We start from the raw sequence: 17759 nt of genomic DNA on the forward strand, positions 1-17759 counted from the left end.
CCTACCCCTAGGCATCAGCACATGGTGGGCTCTCTCCATCAATAGGAATGACACACAACTAGCATTCATAGGTGCCCCCCAAGTGCCAGGCACCAAATGACATGATTGATAGATATTATCCCATTTAGTCGAAATTACACGTTAGCTATTTGTATTCCCATTCCTTAGATGAAGAAACAGGCTCATAGAGAAGAGTAGTGAGCTGAGATCTGAACCAGCTGCCTGGCACCGTTTCAGCTTCTTCCTGGCTCTTGGCCCCCGGCCACCCTGGGGAGGTGCCTTCAGCTGGCGAGAGGAGGCATGGGTGGCAAGACGATTTCTCCTTTTGAGGAGCTGTCAGGGGTGCAGCAGAAGAGTGGGCCATGTCTTTTGGGTAAACAAGCAGTATTTTTAGAAGGTCCTCTTTGGACCCGCCCTTCCTCCTGCACCACCATCTTCCACCTCCAACTTGAGAAAAAGTTCCTGATCTTTTTTCCCCCAAAAGTCCTTCAGGGGATTTGTTTCCATCCCCACTTCATACCACACTGCAGATTTTGAAAGCTCATATGCACCAAAATGGTTTTTGAAATAAAAGTTCATTTCTCTCTCTCCCCTGAGGGAAATCAAGCATCACCAGAATGTTCTAGCTCAGACCTTGATATTCAGTTTCTACAGCTCTGTGTCTGCTGGGGAGACTCTTTTGTATTTGGGGCTGGGCTGGACGCTCTCTGTTTATTATCTTGTTTCAATCGTCACAGCAGCTCTGGGGGATGAGTATCATACCCATCGTACAGATGCTGACAATGAAGTTAGCCTCAGTTTATCAGCGGCTTTCTTCCCAGAAAGGGAGGGGGTATAGCCTTCCCAGAGAGGGAGGAAGGGGCTCCTTTGTGCCTTCAGCACAGCTCTGCACTGTGACAAAAGAGCATGAGAAGGCATAGTTCCCTGCCTGCTGATCGTGATCTTCTCCTCCTGAGGAAGGAATGGAAAAATCTCTGAACTGTGTGTCCAGAAACATGAGTTTGAGTTCCGGCCCCACCTTTGATCTTGAGGACATTTCTTTACTCCTCTGAGCCTTAGTTCCACCAACTGGGTGTGGGAGCCCACTCAGATGAGGCATTTGGGGATTCTAGATTCTTCACTGGCCGTCAGCCTTCTCCCCTTCCTTTCCCCCAAGGCCTCCTAACCACTCTGCTCCCCAACTTCATGACAAGCTGCTTCCGGAGGCAACACGGTGGTGGGAAGCTGGGAGCCCAGGACCACTTATCTGCCATCGCCAGCCCCCAGTCAGCATCTTTGTGGAGCTTATAGTTCAAACAAGTTCCTCCTTTCTTCTTATACCCATAGTTCCCCAGAGAAACCCTACAAGATGTCTGGCACTTTTTTTCTCTCTAAGCCTGTAAAACTATGATTTACTGAGCATCTCCTACAAGAAAGTCACTGGGCTCAGTTCTCCAGGGGCAAAGAGGGTTAAAACACAGCCCCTGCCAAGAGGCTTGCAGTGTAAGCCCAGATGATATTTTGGAAACGAGACCAAATGTGATGATAGTGGTATAGTGGTTAACAGTGTGAGCTCTGGGTTCAAATTCCAGTTCCACACTCACTGTGTGACCTCAAGTAACTTATTCAGCTTCTCTGAGTTGCGGCATCTATTGCCTTTAGTTGGCATAGTGTCTGCCTCATTAGGTTGCTCTGACTTGCCTCAAGTGACATATCCAGGAAGAGCTACTGAGATGTAAGCTCCAAGTTGAAAGCAGCAAAGTGTCACCTGACACCATACAGCCAGCAAAAATTAGAAAGCTGGGCCAAGCCAAGGGGTTAGTGGGAGTGGACGCGTGCGGCCACCTGCAGAACAGCCCAGCACCACTCAGGATACCCAAGGATGCAGAGATCCAACAATCCAGCAACTCATTTCTCGGGGATATGCTAAAGAAATGCCCCCACAGCTTCACAAGGACACCTGTCTGAGGATGCTCACCGCTGTGCTAGGCTCAGCAGGATGAAGCCTCTGCACTTCGGCCCCGTTTGCCAGCCCCGCGTGGGCGACCCCGGAAAAGGAGACAACGAGGACTTCTGGAATCTGCTGGTCTCACTCAAGACTTTCACTTCCTGGAAGGGCTTGAGGAGGTCACAAGAGACAGAGGCGAAACTAAAGTATGTGGCAATGCTGACGGGGTATGGGGCTGAAAGGCAGTTGGAAGGTCTAGTCACTTCTCCAGGCAGGGAAACTAGAATGGGTATGTGTGTGTGTGCGTGTGTGCACGTGCACGGGCATGCGTATGAGCGTATGATAGGGGTCTGCAGGCCAGTGGAGAGGGAGGTCTGAAAATACCATTATCGGTTGGCTTTGGTGCCTGACTCTGACCACAGGCTTCTTCTCTGTGCCAAAGGAGGCTTGGCTTGTATGGATTGAAAATGAAGGGTGAGTCAGGCCCTTAGGCTTAGGTGTTTTGTATCCTAAGACAATCTGAGTGTGTCTGTGTGTGTCTTAATTACCATGGCAACGTCTCCATGTAGAGTATACAACTGATTGTCGCCGAAGTCCCTACTATGCCCTATTGCATTCTGCCTGGTCCCATTTCCCACAAATATGGCCCCTTAGGCATCTGGGTTTGCAAACCTCTGCTTAGAGGCCTTCTAAGATCGCTTTTACCTCTGAACTGCTGGAAAGATGATGGTTTGGGATGGATGGGTGACTGGGGCAGGGAGAGGCGGGACTGAATTCTGTCCTGCCCCACAGTGGGACTGGGGTGCACAGGAGGGTGTCTTCCAATAGAAGGGCTTGGAGGGGACTGGCTCTGAGTGCCCAAACTGGCCCATTCCACAAAGGAAGGAGCAGGCATCAGGGAAGTTGTGGTATCCAGTATGCTGACTGGGTCTCCGCAGCCCTGGTGACAGCTCAGAGTGAAAAGAGGTTAGGAAATAAACTGTCTGGGAATTGCAGCACACAAAGCCTGAAGTGGGTGCTAAACACACAGCAGCCTGGACCTCGCCCCAGAGGTTCTGACTCAGTCAGTCTGGGGCGGGGCAAGAATCTGCATTTTCCAGGGAGCATTGCCCTTGGTCACCCCTATCCCAACACACACGCACTTGCCTTGTGGTGATTCTGGGAGCTAACATAGGCTTTTTTTCCAGGACAACCTGAGTCTCCCAATTGCCAAGAAAACATGGCCTCCCAGTTGGCATGGCTTTCTTTCCCCCAAGGGAGCCTTCAGACCATTCTACTTCTCCCCCAGCTGGAAACCCTGGAATCAGATCGGACACCTCCCCCATTCCTATATTTTTTCCTTCCAGAAGTCCCTCAGCAGCCATCCCTTGACCTAGGAGCCCCGAGCCCCCTAGCCTAGGCTGTTACAAGAGCTACCAGATCTGTCCACTATTTCGGAGTCTCCCAAACTTCAGGCATTCACCTGCCTCCTTCACAAATTTTTGTGTGTGTCTGGTATCTGCAGCCACCTGTTCTATAATTCACCCAAGTATTCTCCTTAAATTAACTTTTTAAAGAAACAAATATATCTATTTTAAAAGAAAATTGTCTGGAATTGAAAGCAGGGACGCAAGTAGATACTTGCACACAAACTTTCATACCAAGGCTATTCGCAAAAGACAAAAGATGGAAACAACCCAAAGGTCTATCAACAAACGAATGGATAAACAAAATGTGGTCACTCCATACAATGGAATATTATTCAGCCGTAAAAAGGAATGACATTCTGACACATGCTACAACGTGGTTGAACCTTGAAGATGTTAAGCTAAGCAAAAGAAGCCAGACACAAAAGAACAAATTCCACTTACATGAGGCACTTAGAGAAATCAAATTCATAGAAATGGAAAGTAGAATGGTGGTTGCCAGGGGCTGGGGGGAGGGGAGGATGGGGAGTTATTGCTTAATGGGGGCAGAGTTTTAGTTTGGGATGATGAAAATTCTGGAGACAGATGGTGGTGATGGTTGCACAACATTGTGAATGTACTTAATGCCACTGACTTGTACACTCAAAAATAATTATGCTGGTATATTTTATTTTATTTTATCTTATTTATTTTTTTTTAAAGAAAACTTTTTATCACTACCTCGCATGGGGGAAAAAACACAGTATCAGGTGTCACTGAAAATAAAACAATGTTATCAAAATAATGTCAGCTGTGCTCCCACTTGGTTGAAAAGAAACATTAGTATTTGCTAATGATGCCTACACACAAAAACAGAGACGGAATAAAAGAGAATCAGAGTGGGTGAAGGTAGCGCTCCAGTGGTAAGAGTGTGCAACCAGCATTAAATAAATAAATAAGCCCACCCCCCAGTAAACAAACAAACAAACAAACAAACAAACAAACAAATAAATAAATAAATAAACAAAAGACCCTTCTTTAAAAAATGAAAAAAAAATTTTTTAAAAATTAAAAGAGGGTCAGAAAAGCACCAATGTCCTCCCTATCAGTATCAATCAAGGCCTCTTTGAGAACTGTCTTTGGACCACAGGTCCTGTTTGTGTCAGAGTCTTTGGAAACCTCCCCGTGCCCATGACTTCTGCTCATCTGTACAATCCCTCTAGAACCTATAACAGTTACTCCTGATTTTGGTGGTTTTTCCAAAGTGCTTCTTCTGTGCAGGTCAGGAAATCATCAAAAAAATGATCACATTTTATCCGTCTTAGACATGTGCCTCAGAGGAGGGGAAGTCACTTGCCCAGGGTGACTGATGCCAAGTCTCAAAGCCAAGTCCGTAAGCTTCACCGTCTCCCTCAGGCCACGTCCCTGATTGCCCAAGACTGACACCAGGCCTTAGTGCAGTGTCCCTGTGTTCACTGCTGGTTCTGCTCTTCACAGGGTGCCAGTGCCAGGTCTGTGCCATCAGACAGGGTTTGCGTGTCAAGTCTCCCTCTGACTGTCCATGTAACGGAAAAGAACAAATCTGACTCTACGTTAGATCTGTTCCTTTAGCTTTAATCACTGTGTCCTGTTTTCTAGGCTTAGTCTTGCTAGCTCTGCACTCAGGTAAAGATAACAAGGCTGCAGAACAGGGAATAACATTTGTTTTGTTGGAGGTTTTGCAGAAGCACCATGACCTGTCCATGTCCACGTGGACAGCCCCAGTAACAAAGAATTCCTACACCAAGAAGTTTGCAACAACCAACCACACCCCCTCCCTGTTTTTTGTTTTTGTGTAAAAGGAGCTTGTATTCTGACTGGAGCAGGATGGTTCTCCAAGTCATTAGACTGCCATCCTCTCGGTCTGCTGGCTTTCTGAATAAAGTCACTATTCCTTGCCCAACTCCTTGTCTCCCGATTTATTGGCCTGTCATGCAGCGAGCAGAACGAGTTTGGACTCTATAACAACCAGGCCCTGTCTTGCGTTTGTGGAGGCTCACAAGCCCCGCCCAGGCACTGAATCAAGACCAGAGTTCAAGTTCTGACTCTGCTAATAGCTTGGCTATGTGGCCTGTGACTAAACCTCCCAGGGAAATCCCCAGAGGTTTTGTAACATGGAGAAAGTACAGGGGTTGGACCACATAAGTGCCTCTCAAAGCATGTGTGATCTCTGGACCTTGACACAGGAATCACAGCCTCCCACCTCCACCCCTACCAGAGCTGGTTAACCTGCCTTTGGGAGCTCCACCCAGGCCCAGCCAATGGGGCCTGGGGATGGAGCCCAGGAACCTGCACACTAAACAGCCTCCTGCGTGATCCTTATGGATGGGAAGCCTGGGACCCCCTGGCTCATTATCTCTGAGGGCCCTCCCACCCCATGTCTTGAGATCTTGGAGACTAAGTCCTTGCCTAAGGCTGTCTGCGGTTTGGAAAGTAATGATTTGCTGGGGTCTCCTCGTCTCCCCCTCCAGCTCCACCAAAGAAGCACTCATTTCCGTAACCTTCCGATTAGCTGGGGGTTGTATTTCTTTTGGTGGACGGGAAGCGACACGTAGATGGAAGACTCCCTGACAAATTAGGAACTCCTGGCTGCACTTGGAGGGGGGGAGCTTATGGCCCCTCCCCTGTGTCACCTTGGGTGGAGAGAGGCTGTGAGATTCAAAGGAGAACTGCAGGATTTAAGGGTCCGGGACAGAGCTAGACACAGTGGCTCCAGCTGCGATGTTCTGGGTCCCCAGAGAGCCCCACCTCAACCCCTTTCCAGGGACTCTTAGTTTCTCTCCTTAAAGGGTGTGACTCAAGACCCCAACATGCAGTAGAGAAGTCAACGGTCAAAGACATCCAGGAAAACCCCTGTTCCCCAAGATAGTAAAAAACAAGTGAGGATTTCTCCAATCTGCTGGCTAAAGGTCTCCTTATAACCACCCCTGCGCAGGGGACCCCATCAGGAGGGCTAGATACCCACACTCCAGAATCAGAGTGGGAACATGATTCAAGCAGGGAAACTGAGGCTCAGAGAAGGGCAACCCTGGTCCAAGGTCCCCAGGTAGAGGGAAAGCCTGTGCCCCCTGCGTGCACCCCTGCACCCCTCTACAGATTCTGGGACGCATAGAGTGTCTGTCTACTGAGCCCGCTGCCTCTCTACTCTGCACCCTCCTTCTGTGTCCCAGTCTCTCTGCAGATGTTGCCCCTCCCACCAGCTCTTCCCATCGCCTGCCCTGGGTCACAGTGCTGTGGGCTCAGCAGACCAGCTCCCGGTTCCCTGCTCCCTGCGTGGAGTCGTTCCAGGGATTCTGGAAACGAGGGGTTTCTAGAGCATACACTCATCACGTTACTACCCCCCTCCTCCCAGCCTTGCTGGGTGACCTCTGGTAAGTAGCTACCTCTATTCCCAGTCCGACTTCAGGGGCTGCAGAGGGGGCCTTGGTTACCTACCGTTGTTCCCCTGACTTGCGACTTGCGCTGCCGGTGGCGTCTCCCTCCCTCCAGCTCCGGCAGCTGCCTGGCCACCACACCTCCACCCCCCTGTGGCCAGCTTTATTCTCTTTCACTTTCTTTCTGCTCCATGGGGCTTGGGCCAACCCAAGCGGGGGAGTAAGCAGGCACCCAGGCTTCCTCCTGCTGTGCCCACCACGTGGCTTCTCAGAAGCGCCTAGCCTACCCGTTACACTCCTGGGCACTCCCAAAGCGTCCAGTCAGCTCTTGGAAATAGCCAGTGCCTGGTTTTGGGGAAGGCAGCCTGCCTGTGGACATGTGATATGCAAGCCCTGTTGCAGAGAGCTCAGTCCCACCCCTGGCTGATCCTGGATTTCTCGGCAGCTCAGCTTCACCTTGAAGGTGGCAGACGACACCTGCAGAGCACAAGGACTCAAAGGCTTGCTTGCTGAGCCATTCACTGATCCTGGGAAGCCAGATGCCCTTGGCAGGAAAAGAAAATTCCTCAGGGACCTTCACTGGCTGGAAATTCAGCCCTGGCAACTCTGAGTTCCCATCACCACACACCCACTGGTGGCATTCCTCCTGCTCTCCCTCGTCCAGAGGTCCTGGATCCCTGCCCCACCCACTGTGAGACCCTGGGGAGGTCATTTCCCTTTCCAGGCTTGCATCTCCTCATCTAGAATTGAAGGGGTGTGTCAAGGTGACTTCTGACCTCTCTCATCCCCTGGAAAACTCCTTCAACAAGCTCTGGCTGACTTGTCCTCAATCTGTGATTTAGAGGGAGCTGCACACTTCAGCAGCATCTGAGAAAAGGAGTCCCTCCCCCCTCAACCACACAACAACAGCAACATCAATAACGCTGGGGTCCTGTGTTGAGCTTCAGATCCGACAGTGCACCAGGTGCTGGGCTAGACCCTCTGATTCTTGGCCTTGGCCTTGTAATAAGAGTTTTCCCCTAATCCCATTTTACAGCCCAGGAAAACAGCCTTGGAGTAGGCTGGGGACACGTTCAGGGTCGCTTCACACACAGCCAACAGTGCAGCGGGGATTCAAACCTGCCGTACTGCCTTCAGAGCTGGTACCAGATGTCTGGGCTATGCTGTCTCTCACCGTCTGTCCCCTGTCCCCAGTTATTCCCCAAAACACCGTTTGGAAACTTGAGGGGAGGGCAGCATTTGTCCAGGTGATTGGCTATTGCCCATCCGCTGGGGCTTAACATCTACACCAAGGGGCTGAGCCTGGCTTCGGTTTCCCTGCTTCCTGGGGATGGGGTGGGTCTAGCATCCTTTGAGGGCACCTCAGTGTTTACCTGGCAGAAACAGGACCTTGTGGTTGGCCGAGCCAGGCCATCAGTGCTGAGAACTAAAGACACGCCCCCTGGAAGTCAGCCCTCTAGTGCTCTCCAGGCTGATAAAGCCCTCTCACATTCCAGGCGTCTGGGTGGACCTGAAAGTCCCTCCGTAGAAGGAAATGGCAAACCACCTCACTTCTTCCAAAAGCCCCAGCAGGACACAGACCCCTCTCTCCACCCTCACCTCCCAATTCAGAGCAATGTCCCTGTTTATTTGGGATGGTGGGACCAGCTAAGACTTCATCCTAAGTGAAGAAGCATTCTCAGCCCCAAAATCCTCCACCCGCCTTTTTACCTTGGGGCTCTGGCAGGTAGGACCCGGCAGGGCGTGGAGCCAGGCAACGCATGATGTGGGAAACGCAGTGAAGTAGCAGCTCCTGGACTCCGGCAGCCCTTCCTGGTGCCCTCAGCCTGCCCAGCGATGCCTTCGGATGTCCAACTCTAGAGCAGGTAGACTCATCTCTGGCTGGTCTCCCCACACCCGACTGGAGCCCGCCAAGACTAAGCAAACATGCAAAGGAAGCAAGTAAGGGACTAGTAGAAAACTCTCCCGCTATGAGGTGATCTGAGTTGTCAGATTTTTCACATTTAGACATGTTCTAATTTGCCCACGCTCCCTTAAACCCTCCCTGTGCCTGCTGTTAATTTCAGTTCCTTGTTGTGGATCTAACGGGGTGACCACAGAAGGTTGTGAATCGTCTGTTGAGGGGTCTTCAACATGCTGACTTTCTGAAATGGTAAGAGACCACAGTGGAGCCATGCTGGTGCCAGCTGCCAATATCTACCATCCTCTGAGGGATGGGGTCGGGGGTCAGAGCCCCACAGACACCTCAAGACAAGCTGAAAGCCCCTGCTGGATTTCAGCAGACTTCCTAGATCCCCCTGTCACCCACCACCCCAGCCCCACACCAAACTGACCTGAATTGCGCTGAAGAACACGAGTGGTCCACTCATCGTTTTTATTCTAAGACGTTGGACTGAAACATGAATTATACACCAAAAATTGTTACCCCAAAGATAGCATACTCATAGCCAGATGGTTTGGGGTAACATGTAGTTGTGGCAGAGAGACAGTTCATCTCATGCAGGGAGAAAGTGCCCTTTCAAGTCTCTGCCCATAGTCCTGGAAGCCTTGAGGAGAAAGTCTTAGTTTGGGGGCTAAAGTATCTTTAACACCTCTTCTCATGCACGGTCCCCTCACTTCACGGAGAGCAGCCCTCAGCCTCAAGCCCTCCGTGGACAGAAGTATCTGGCTAGAATGGAATAACCTTACTCTGCTTTTCTGTTTAACAGTTACCTTTTTGTATGGCGTTCTTTTTCATTTATGGTGGACATAAACTTTCCTTGGCAAATGAAGTTGAATGAAAAATGTGAGTGGTTTGGAAAAAAAATTCTGTCGAGCTAGTAATAGTGTAGATGGGGTGAAAAATCATGAGGGTGGTACTGAACATTTGGGAAACAGTGACTTAAGCGCCTCCAGCATTTTTACTGCGAGAACACTGACTGGGAGTCAAGGGCCATGGTCTGGCCCCTGCGGTGACTAGCAGAGGGGTGGCCTTGGACTCATCACTTCCCTTGAGCGTGCTTCAGTTTCCCCATATGTGAAATGAGGATAATGGTGCTGTATTTGTACGGTGATTATTTTTGAAGCCGTTGCTGCTTTCAGAAGTCCCAGAGGGGTAAGTAGGCAGACAAATGAGAATGCTAAGAGTCAGTTTGAAACAAAGGCTTGCTCTGTTAGGCTAACAAAACAGAATATTAGAAATCCCAAGTGGTCTCACCTTCCTATGACCTGATGCCCAGGGAGAGGCACACCTGGCCATTCAGTGTTTTGGGGCCAACTGTGGGATCCCTTCCTGTCCTCAGAGGGGGCCAGCTCTGACTGCCATGGCCAAGGCAGCTCTGAATCAGCTTTGTGGCAGGGCAGAGCTTGGAATGAGAGTCACTCAGGCCTGGGATGCACCCGTTTGGATGCCAGCATCTCTCACCTGGACTACAGCAGCCGTCTGCTACCTGGTCTCTCCTTGTCCTCCTTCCCCTCCCCTCATCCCAGACCCACGCTCCACAAGACCTGAATCTGGTCATTCCTGTGTCAACATGGGTTTCTGAGCAGGGTGGTGACATGTGCCAGCCTGTGTATTTCACTGACAACAGAGGCTATAAATCGGCACAAGGAGGCTGTGAGTATAGTGACCGGGGAGGAGCCACTGTGGGGCCCCTGCCAGGAGTTGATAGGGGTCTGGATTTCAGCAGAGGCAGTGGAGATAGACAGACAAGGAGAGGGGTGGGCTGGCGTTGAGGTAGAGTGACAAAGCTCGTGGACTGAGTGGACCGGGCAAGGAGGTGGTAGAGAGGCTAAGCCAATCCCGGGGTTTCTCCCTGTTAAAGCATCCTGCGTTCCTGATGATGTCCCTCTTCAGAACTCCCCCAGAGGTGTGGGGAGGGTATAGCTCAAGTGGTAGAGCACATGCTTAGCATGCGCAAGGTCCTGGGTTCAACTCCCAGTACCTCCTCTAAAAGAACATAAATACAGAAATAAACCTAATTACCCCCCTCAAAACCTCCCCCAGAGGTGGTGACCATTCTCCAGAGCCCAGGGCTGCCTTAGATGAAGCCAATCCCCTCCTGAATGAGGGGCTGCCTCAGCGTTGTTGAGGCCAGCCCTGCCCTGGACATCTGAATTTGTCTCAAGACAGGATCCAGCGCAATAGGATTAGCATTCCAGAAAGCTTGCCATCCCTTGCTGCAAGTCCCCAAACAGACCTTGCTCGGTGCCCCCTGTGCCCAGGCAGGGTTCCCCCTGCCAGCCCTCCCTGGGACTGCACTCCTGCCTCCTCTCATCTGGCTGTATTTTAGCCATCCTTCACGGCCCCAGCTCCCACCTTCACCACCCTTCCAGCTAACAAAAATCTTCTGCTTTACTCATTTTTAGCAAACCTGCTGCCGCGGATTTGGCAATACCTTGTGAACTTCTTATTTCATGGGGACAGCCCCTGCTGCCTCTGACTAGGTCACAAAGTCCTGACTGTCTGGGACCCAGTGTTTTATTTTCTTATTGAAAAGATACATGACTTAAAGACAGGTTGAACAAATGGATGGAATTGGGATTTGAATGAGCAAGGCAGACTCAGTTCCAAATGCATAGAGTCCTTCCTTACTAGGTTGTAAGTGATATTTCTTATGATTGTTTGCGATTCCCATGGTTCCTAGCAGATGCTAAATAAATGATGAAGGAGGAGGGAAGGAAGGAGGTGAGAAAGGAAGGAAAAGAGATCAGTGGACAGGTGGATAAATACACAGAATGATACTGGTATGTAGGCAAGTTGGGCATGTGGGAAGAGACATGAGACTGTAGCAACCCATGAGTAAATATACAGGTGGATTAGTTGGTAGGAAGGCAGGCAAATTAGGTGGTACATAAATATACAGGCAATGAGATAAAGAGAGAGACTGATAAATTGATAAGCAGATAGAAGTAGATAGTAGTTGTAAGTTGAGGAATTGATAAGTCAGTGTTCGTAGGTGGTTAGGTAGCCCAGGTAAGCGTGAGGGCAGGCAGGTGGGTGGATGGGCAGGTAGCTGGAGAGACCAGCGGATGTTAAGGAAGGACACAGGTGAGCTGCTCCAGGTAACAACAACAAAGAACAGAAACGGTCCCTGGGGTAACAACAACAAAGAACAGAAACGGTCCCTGGCTGGGTCAGGCCCCAGGCTTGGAGCCAAGCCGAGTACAGACTGGTCAGCCCGGGAAAACCCGTGGGGACCTGCCAACTTCCAGTGCAGGTGCTTCTCCTTCTGCGGCTCCTGTGGGTGAAGGTGAAGTGGGGCTGGGTGGCTGGCAGCCGCTCAAGGTGGAAAAACACTGACGCATCTCCTTCTGGGAGTCAAAGGAGGCTCCCCGATCAGCTCAGAGCAGGGCTGGGTTTGGGGAAAGGATGGAGGAGGGAGGGGGGCACAGCCCCTCTCATCTCCCTGTCTGGGCTCTGGTGACTCTCATTCCAAGAACCAAATGGGGAAGGAAGCTGGATGAAGAGCTTGGCGGCCTGGGGTGTGTCCCTCCCTTTCCAAGAAATCTAGCAATATCCTAGAAGGAGACTTTGTTCTGTGGTTCCTAGAACAGTCTTCATGGGCAAAAAACAACCCCACATCATAAAAACACAGAGTTACACAACAACAAAAGAAAGCCAAAGAAAACAACAATAGGTAAGACCGCGGCAGGGGCATCCTACAGCCTCTGAGGAAGTGTCCCCCAAAGACGCAAACCCGAGGCCGGCTGGGCCTGACCCCAGTCATCCTTCTGTTCACATTCAGCCTCTGGTTGCGCCAAACAGCGCCCTCGAGGCTGATGAATCAGAATGGGGAGCTTTCCTTTTGCCAGGAATGCATGTTCCTTATTTTGGATGATGGTACTGAATTCTCAGAATAGCCACTCTGGGTACCAGTATCACCTCCATTTTATAGACGGGGAATCTGAGGCCCACAGGGGTCCCAGGAAGTGCTCACAGTCATACCCTTTGGAATCAGGGGGTCACAACTTGGCACTGAGGCCACAGCCCATGTGCTTAACCCATGTGCCAACCCGAGGGTGGGGGTCACATTGGCTCATTTCTCAGATGCACACAGCACCCAAGAACTCAGCCCTGGGGTAGGTGTCTACATGATGTGGGGCCCCAATGAGACTGCAGACTCAAACCCCTGGTTTATTCCCCACTCCCCATCCAATTCTCCTTGCTGTTAACCCCCCTCTAGAGTTATTTGTCTAACATCAAGCACTGCCTTGGAAAGTTTCCCACCTACCGTTTCATTTAATCCTTGCTATATAGCCCTGGGAGGTTTATGTCATCACTCCCATTTTAGAGATGAAGAAATCGAGGGTCAGAGTAGTTCAGTCACATGGCCAAGGTCACACAGTTTGTAAGCAGCAGAGCATGGTCTCAGAACCAGAACTGTCTAGCTTCCAGCCTGTTTCTTTTTCCAGCACTGCCATTCTCTCTCTTCTCTGGCCTCTGATTGCCCCCCCCCCCACCCCGGCGTGACTGAGTGTTTGCTTTGATTCCTCACTGAGGCTGTCAGGACTCCTGGGCCTCCCCCAACTTTGCCTGGGGCTGGATGCACACGTTCTGCTCTGTGCAGCATGGAGTCAACCCTCAAGGTCGCGTTTCCAGAAGTGGGTTTCTGCACAATTGCAACTGAAGCATTGCAATATCTGAAGATGAGTTCTGAATCATCAGCCGCGTTTCTGTTTGAAGATGGCCAGCCTATTCTGGGTAGACTTACGGTATCCCTTTGGGTTATTCAGAAGCAGCAGCCAAGCAGAAAGTACAGTGATAGATCTGGACTCACGAGATCCAATAGCCTCCCATCCCCAGGCAATAACCGAGGCAAACCACTTAACCTCCCTGAGCCTCTGAGTACTCATCTATAAAGTGAGAATAATAGTGGTACATGAACCCTCCACCCTCCACTCATCCCCCATCCACGTATCCACCCACTCCCCTGCCCACTTACCACCCATCCACTTTTCCTCATCATCCATTCACCTCTCCAGTCACCCATCTACCCACCTATCACCCATCCACCTATCCATCCACCCATCCACCCATTTATCCATCTATCAACTTAATATTCAACAAACACATATCATACACCTATCTTGTGCCAGGCACTGTGTTAAGCATTTGGGATGCGTCTGTGATGAAAGCACAGATCCCTGCCCACAGGGAGCTTATTTTCCAGTGGGTGAGTCAGACAAAAAACAACAAGCATAATACAAAAATAAGATACATAGAAGGTGAAAATGTCAATGGGGGGCACTCAGAAGCACAGGGGGAGTTGCAATTCTAAGTGGGATGGTCGAGGTAGGCTTTCTGGAGAAAGTGACATTTGAGAAAAGAGCTAAAGGATTCAAGGAGGTTGGCCCTGGAGAAGAGTGTCCCAGGTGGAGGGAACAGCATGTGCAGAGGTCCTGTGGCAGCGAGCATCCCAGGCCCGTGTCAGAGACAGCGAGGGTGCCAGCGTGTCTGGAGAAGACGAGAAGGCAGAAGCACAGGCTGCGGGCAGAGCAGTGATGAAAGACAGATGGTGAAGGGCCTTGCGGAAACCGTGCCGACTTGGCTTTCCTCGCAGTGACACAGGGAGTTGGTGCAGGGCTTAGAGCAGCGGCGGGTGAAGACCAGCACAGGGTTGCAGAGAGAGTTACAAAGCTTCACACATGTATTTCCTTTTCTGCACCACTTTTGAAACTACAGACAGTGCCCTTTACACACAAACCACGTGTTTCTCTTTCCCCTTCTCCTTCTCCCCCTCTGAAGGCTGCTCGCCCCCGTGCCCCGCAGCAGCACACCTGCCCTAGTCTGAGTTGAGTCTTACTGACCTGGAGGGTGGGGAGCAGCAGGGAAAGGAAGTGATTTGTCCTTCCCTGTCTCCCAGCCTGCTGGAGACCACACTGCCACGAGCCCAGTTCCCTTTCTAGAATCACGTGGGATCAGAAATAAAAATATTACATCCCCAGGGAGGAAACAGAGTTCAAGAACAGAAACCAGCCATAGAAGAGAGAGGAGGAGGGAGGGGCAGAGGTGTCGGGCAGGAGCAAGCGGTGTGAAGGAGGCTGTACTTTGCAGGGAGCATGTCTAGGAGGAAGGAAGGCTTCGACATCCCCCCAGGCTGGCACCTGCAGCTCCATCCAGACCACACGAGCTGCTTGCACTCCCACTGGGACAGACAGAGACCACCTGGATGAGAATTCAACCACGAGGACAGCCAATACCACGTAAACTTGTATCTCGGCAGAAGAGCAGGAGAAATACCCACACCGCCCTGGTGTTCATGGCAAGGCCATCAAGAGGCTTTTTACCCCTCAGACTGAAGCTAAAAACTTGTCTGCTTTCAGATCCAGCCTCCACCACCTGCTATCTGGGGGCCAGTGTGGGTCACCTCTGGGCAGGCTCTGTTTTTTCTTTGTGTGTGAAGTAAGGTTGGAGACCATCAAAGGGCTTAGGGTGAATGTGAGAACCGCCTGCTTAGATGGTGCCTGGCGCACAGTAAATACTCCGTAAATGTGAATCATTGTTATTATCTCAAGTTTCAAGTTACTCTGAAGCCATAGTGGGACCAAGCCACCCAGTCATAAAATTGGAAAAGCACAGATTTGCGACGAGGAGACTCAACAAGCCTGTGTCTTTAGGAAGAACGTTGTTTGCAACAAAGTGAGAAACTTCTTTGTAACACGGAAGGAAGACTTAAAACGTTTGCAGAGCCAAGGGTATGAGTGAAGAGAGTGTGATATAGGCTTGTTTTTTCTGATTTAAGATTCAAGTGTCATCAATACTCTTTAAAAAAAAGTAAGACACTCTTTCCCTGCAATCTGGCTCCTATTCTGTCTCTCTTTCATTCTCTCTTTCCCCCACCTTCTCCCTCCTTGTCTTCCTTCCTCTGTCTCTCCCTTCCTCCCTCCTATCCTGCCTCCCTCCTTCCCTCCTTCTCTGCATCTCTGTCTCTGTCTCTTTCTTTCCTGTCTCTCCCTTCCTTTCTCCTTCTCTGTGAGTGTTTCAGTTTCTGTCTCTCTCCATGACACAGATGCGCAGACACGCTCGTGCATGCCTGCGCACGCACACAAGTGCTTGCACATGCACGCATACGCCCTCACATATGCACACCGTGCTGGCAGGCACGCTTGCATGCACCCACACATACATGCACAACACACACGCTCACTCACGTGCACACGCATGCATGTGCACACACTGCAACCTCTGCTCTCCAGCTCTTGGGTCCATTTCTCCATCTTTCAAACACGCTAATCGTGCCTGCATCCACCTTCCCCACCTGCAGGCAGGAGCTGATCTGTCCATCTGTGTCCCGCACCAGTGCCCAGCACCGTGCCTGTGATATTAGGGCAGCTCAGAGAACGACCCAAGTGGGCATCTGGCTGCGTGCCTTTGCATCTGGCTTTGCTTCTAAGTAGATTGGGAAGTGCCCTGTGTTTCTCCAGCGCGTTCAGCATCACAGACTGAGTTCTCCAAGCGCTTGTCTTGCCAGCTCAACCAGAGACCCCGGTTCCTGTCCAGTCTGCCTTCCCAACTTGGTGCAGGGATGATGACATTGATCTCTCTTTCAGAGAGGAGAGGGAAAATCCCTGAGCTGCCTACAGCCGGGTATTGTCCATGCGCAAAGGAGATGCCAACTTACCACCAAGGTCCTTGTAGCCAGGGTCCTTCTCAGCTGCTGAGGTCGGCAGCCCACTCCAGACCCATCCCAAGAGGGCCAGCTCTGGGTCTCCTTTCTCCATCAGGGTCAAGGAGATCTTCCGGGCCAGAGCCTCACCATCTGGCTCCTGGAGCAGGGCATAGTGGTACTCCCTGGAGAGAAGCTCCTCTGCCAGCAGGTTGTCCAGGAGTGCCTGCACCTGACTCGGCCGATGACTGGAGAGCAGCATCCGGACCTGAGTCAGGATGGTCTGGAAGTGATTCATGGTAGCACTCGGAGGCAGGGCGGCTGCCCTGGCCCTGGCCAGAGCCTGGGATCTCTGCTCACCCAGCCTGCAGCATCCAAAATATGAAGTGAAAAACAGGATGAGGGAACCTCTGCAGTTTATTGCAGTTTATTCCTGCTTAGGAGGATTTCCTCATTTGCATGGTATGCTGGGGTGTCTGATGAATTGATGGAAGTGCGTTCTGAGGCTAATTTAGACCCCACAGATATTCGCTGGTACCACCTGTGTGCATGTGCCACAGAAGCCCACAGCCTTGTGGATTCCTTTAGAGCCAATCCAGTATTTACTAAGAGGAAGGGGACTTGCCTCTTTGAGGACCTATAAGGTCTCATGTTGTGTCATAACAAGAAGGCAATGAGGCATAGAAGTTAAGCAACTGAGTTTGGAGCTAATCTGCCTGGGTTCAAATCTCAGACTACGTGATGTTGTGCGAGTTACTTAGCCTCTTCTTGCCCCCACTTCTCCATCTGAAAAGGTGGAGTGATAATATCACTTACCTCTTAGAGTTGGAAGGAGGATTGAATGAGATAATGTATGTAGAGCACCTAGCAAGTTATCTACAACATGATAAAAGTTCAACAAATTTGAGTTCAACAAATATGAGCCATCATTATTATTATTAATTATATAATTATTAAAATATATGATAATAAATATTATTACTACTTTTTAAAGAACAGCTCCATTTATTGAGTGGTTATGATACACCAGGCATTGTTTTAAACACACTACATGGATTATTTCATTGCATATTCGCAATAACCCTATAAGGGAGGTACTGTTATTAGAATCATTTCACAGATGGGAAAGCTGAGATGCAAAGATGGTATGAAGTGGTCCAAATTATTAATGCTGGTGAGTGGAGGTCCAATTTTATTTATATCAGGCCTAGGCAGTCTGATCTCACCTTGGCCATGCCCTCAATCACTATTTCACCTCTCAGTGTTTGCCTCAAGCTAAACAGACTTCTCTCTCATAAATTCATTTTCACCCACCTTATTTCAGCCTGAGCCATTATTATTATTAATTAATCATGCAAGCAACTGTCACCTTGGGCTCAACCTCATTAAACCTCAGTCTGTCCCTCTGCAAAATCTCCCAATAAAAGTAATTCCATCTCATCAAGTT

The 17759-nt window shown here is 50.3% G+C and overlaps 1 protein-coding gene across 6 annotated transcripts in view; it reads right to left on the minus strand.

Moving 5' to 3' along the window:
• Positions 1–16680, minus strand: part of CIITA (class II major histocompatibility complex transactivator) — a 44102-nt gene extending 27422 nt beyond the window's left edge. For 3 of the 6 annotated variants that reach the window (XM_031433235.2, XM_064478186.1, XM_064478185.1), the window contains exon 1: positions 8436–8639. In XM_031433235.2, coding sequence (XP_031289095.2) covers positions 8436–8487 — 52 coding nt within the window. In that variant the 5' untranslated portion in view covers positions 8488–8639. Of the gene's footprint in view, positions 1–6786; positions 7045–8435; positions 8640–16327 lie in introns of those variants that run through there. The other 3 variants (XM_010980047.3, XM_031433233.2, XM_031433236.2) reach the window with 3 other exon arrangements.
• Between the last annotated feature and the right edge of the window lie 1079 nt (positions 16681–17759).

Source organism: Camelus dromedarius, chromosome 24 (assembly GCF_036321535.1).
Source record: "Camelus dromedarius isolate mCamDro1 chromosome 24, mCamDro1.pat, whole genome shotgun sequence".
NCBI classification, from domain to species: domain Eukaryota; kingdom Metazoa; phylum Chordata; class Mammalia; order Artiodactyla; family Camelidae; genus Camelus; species Camelus dromedarius.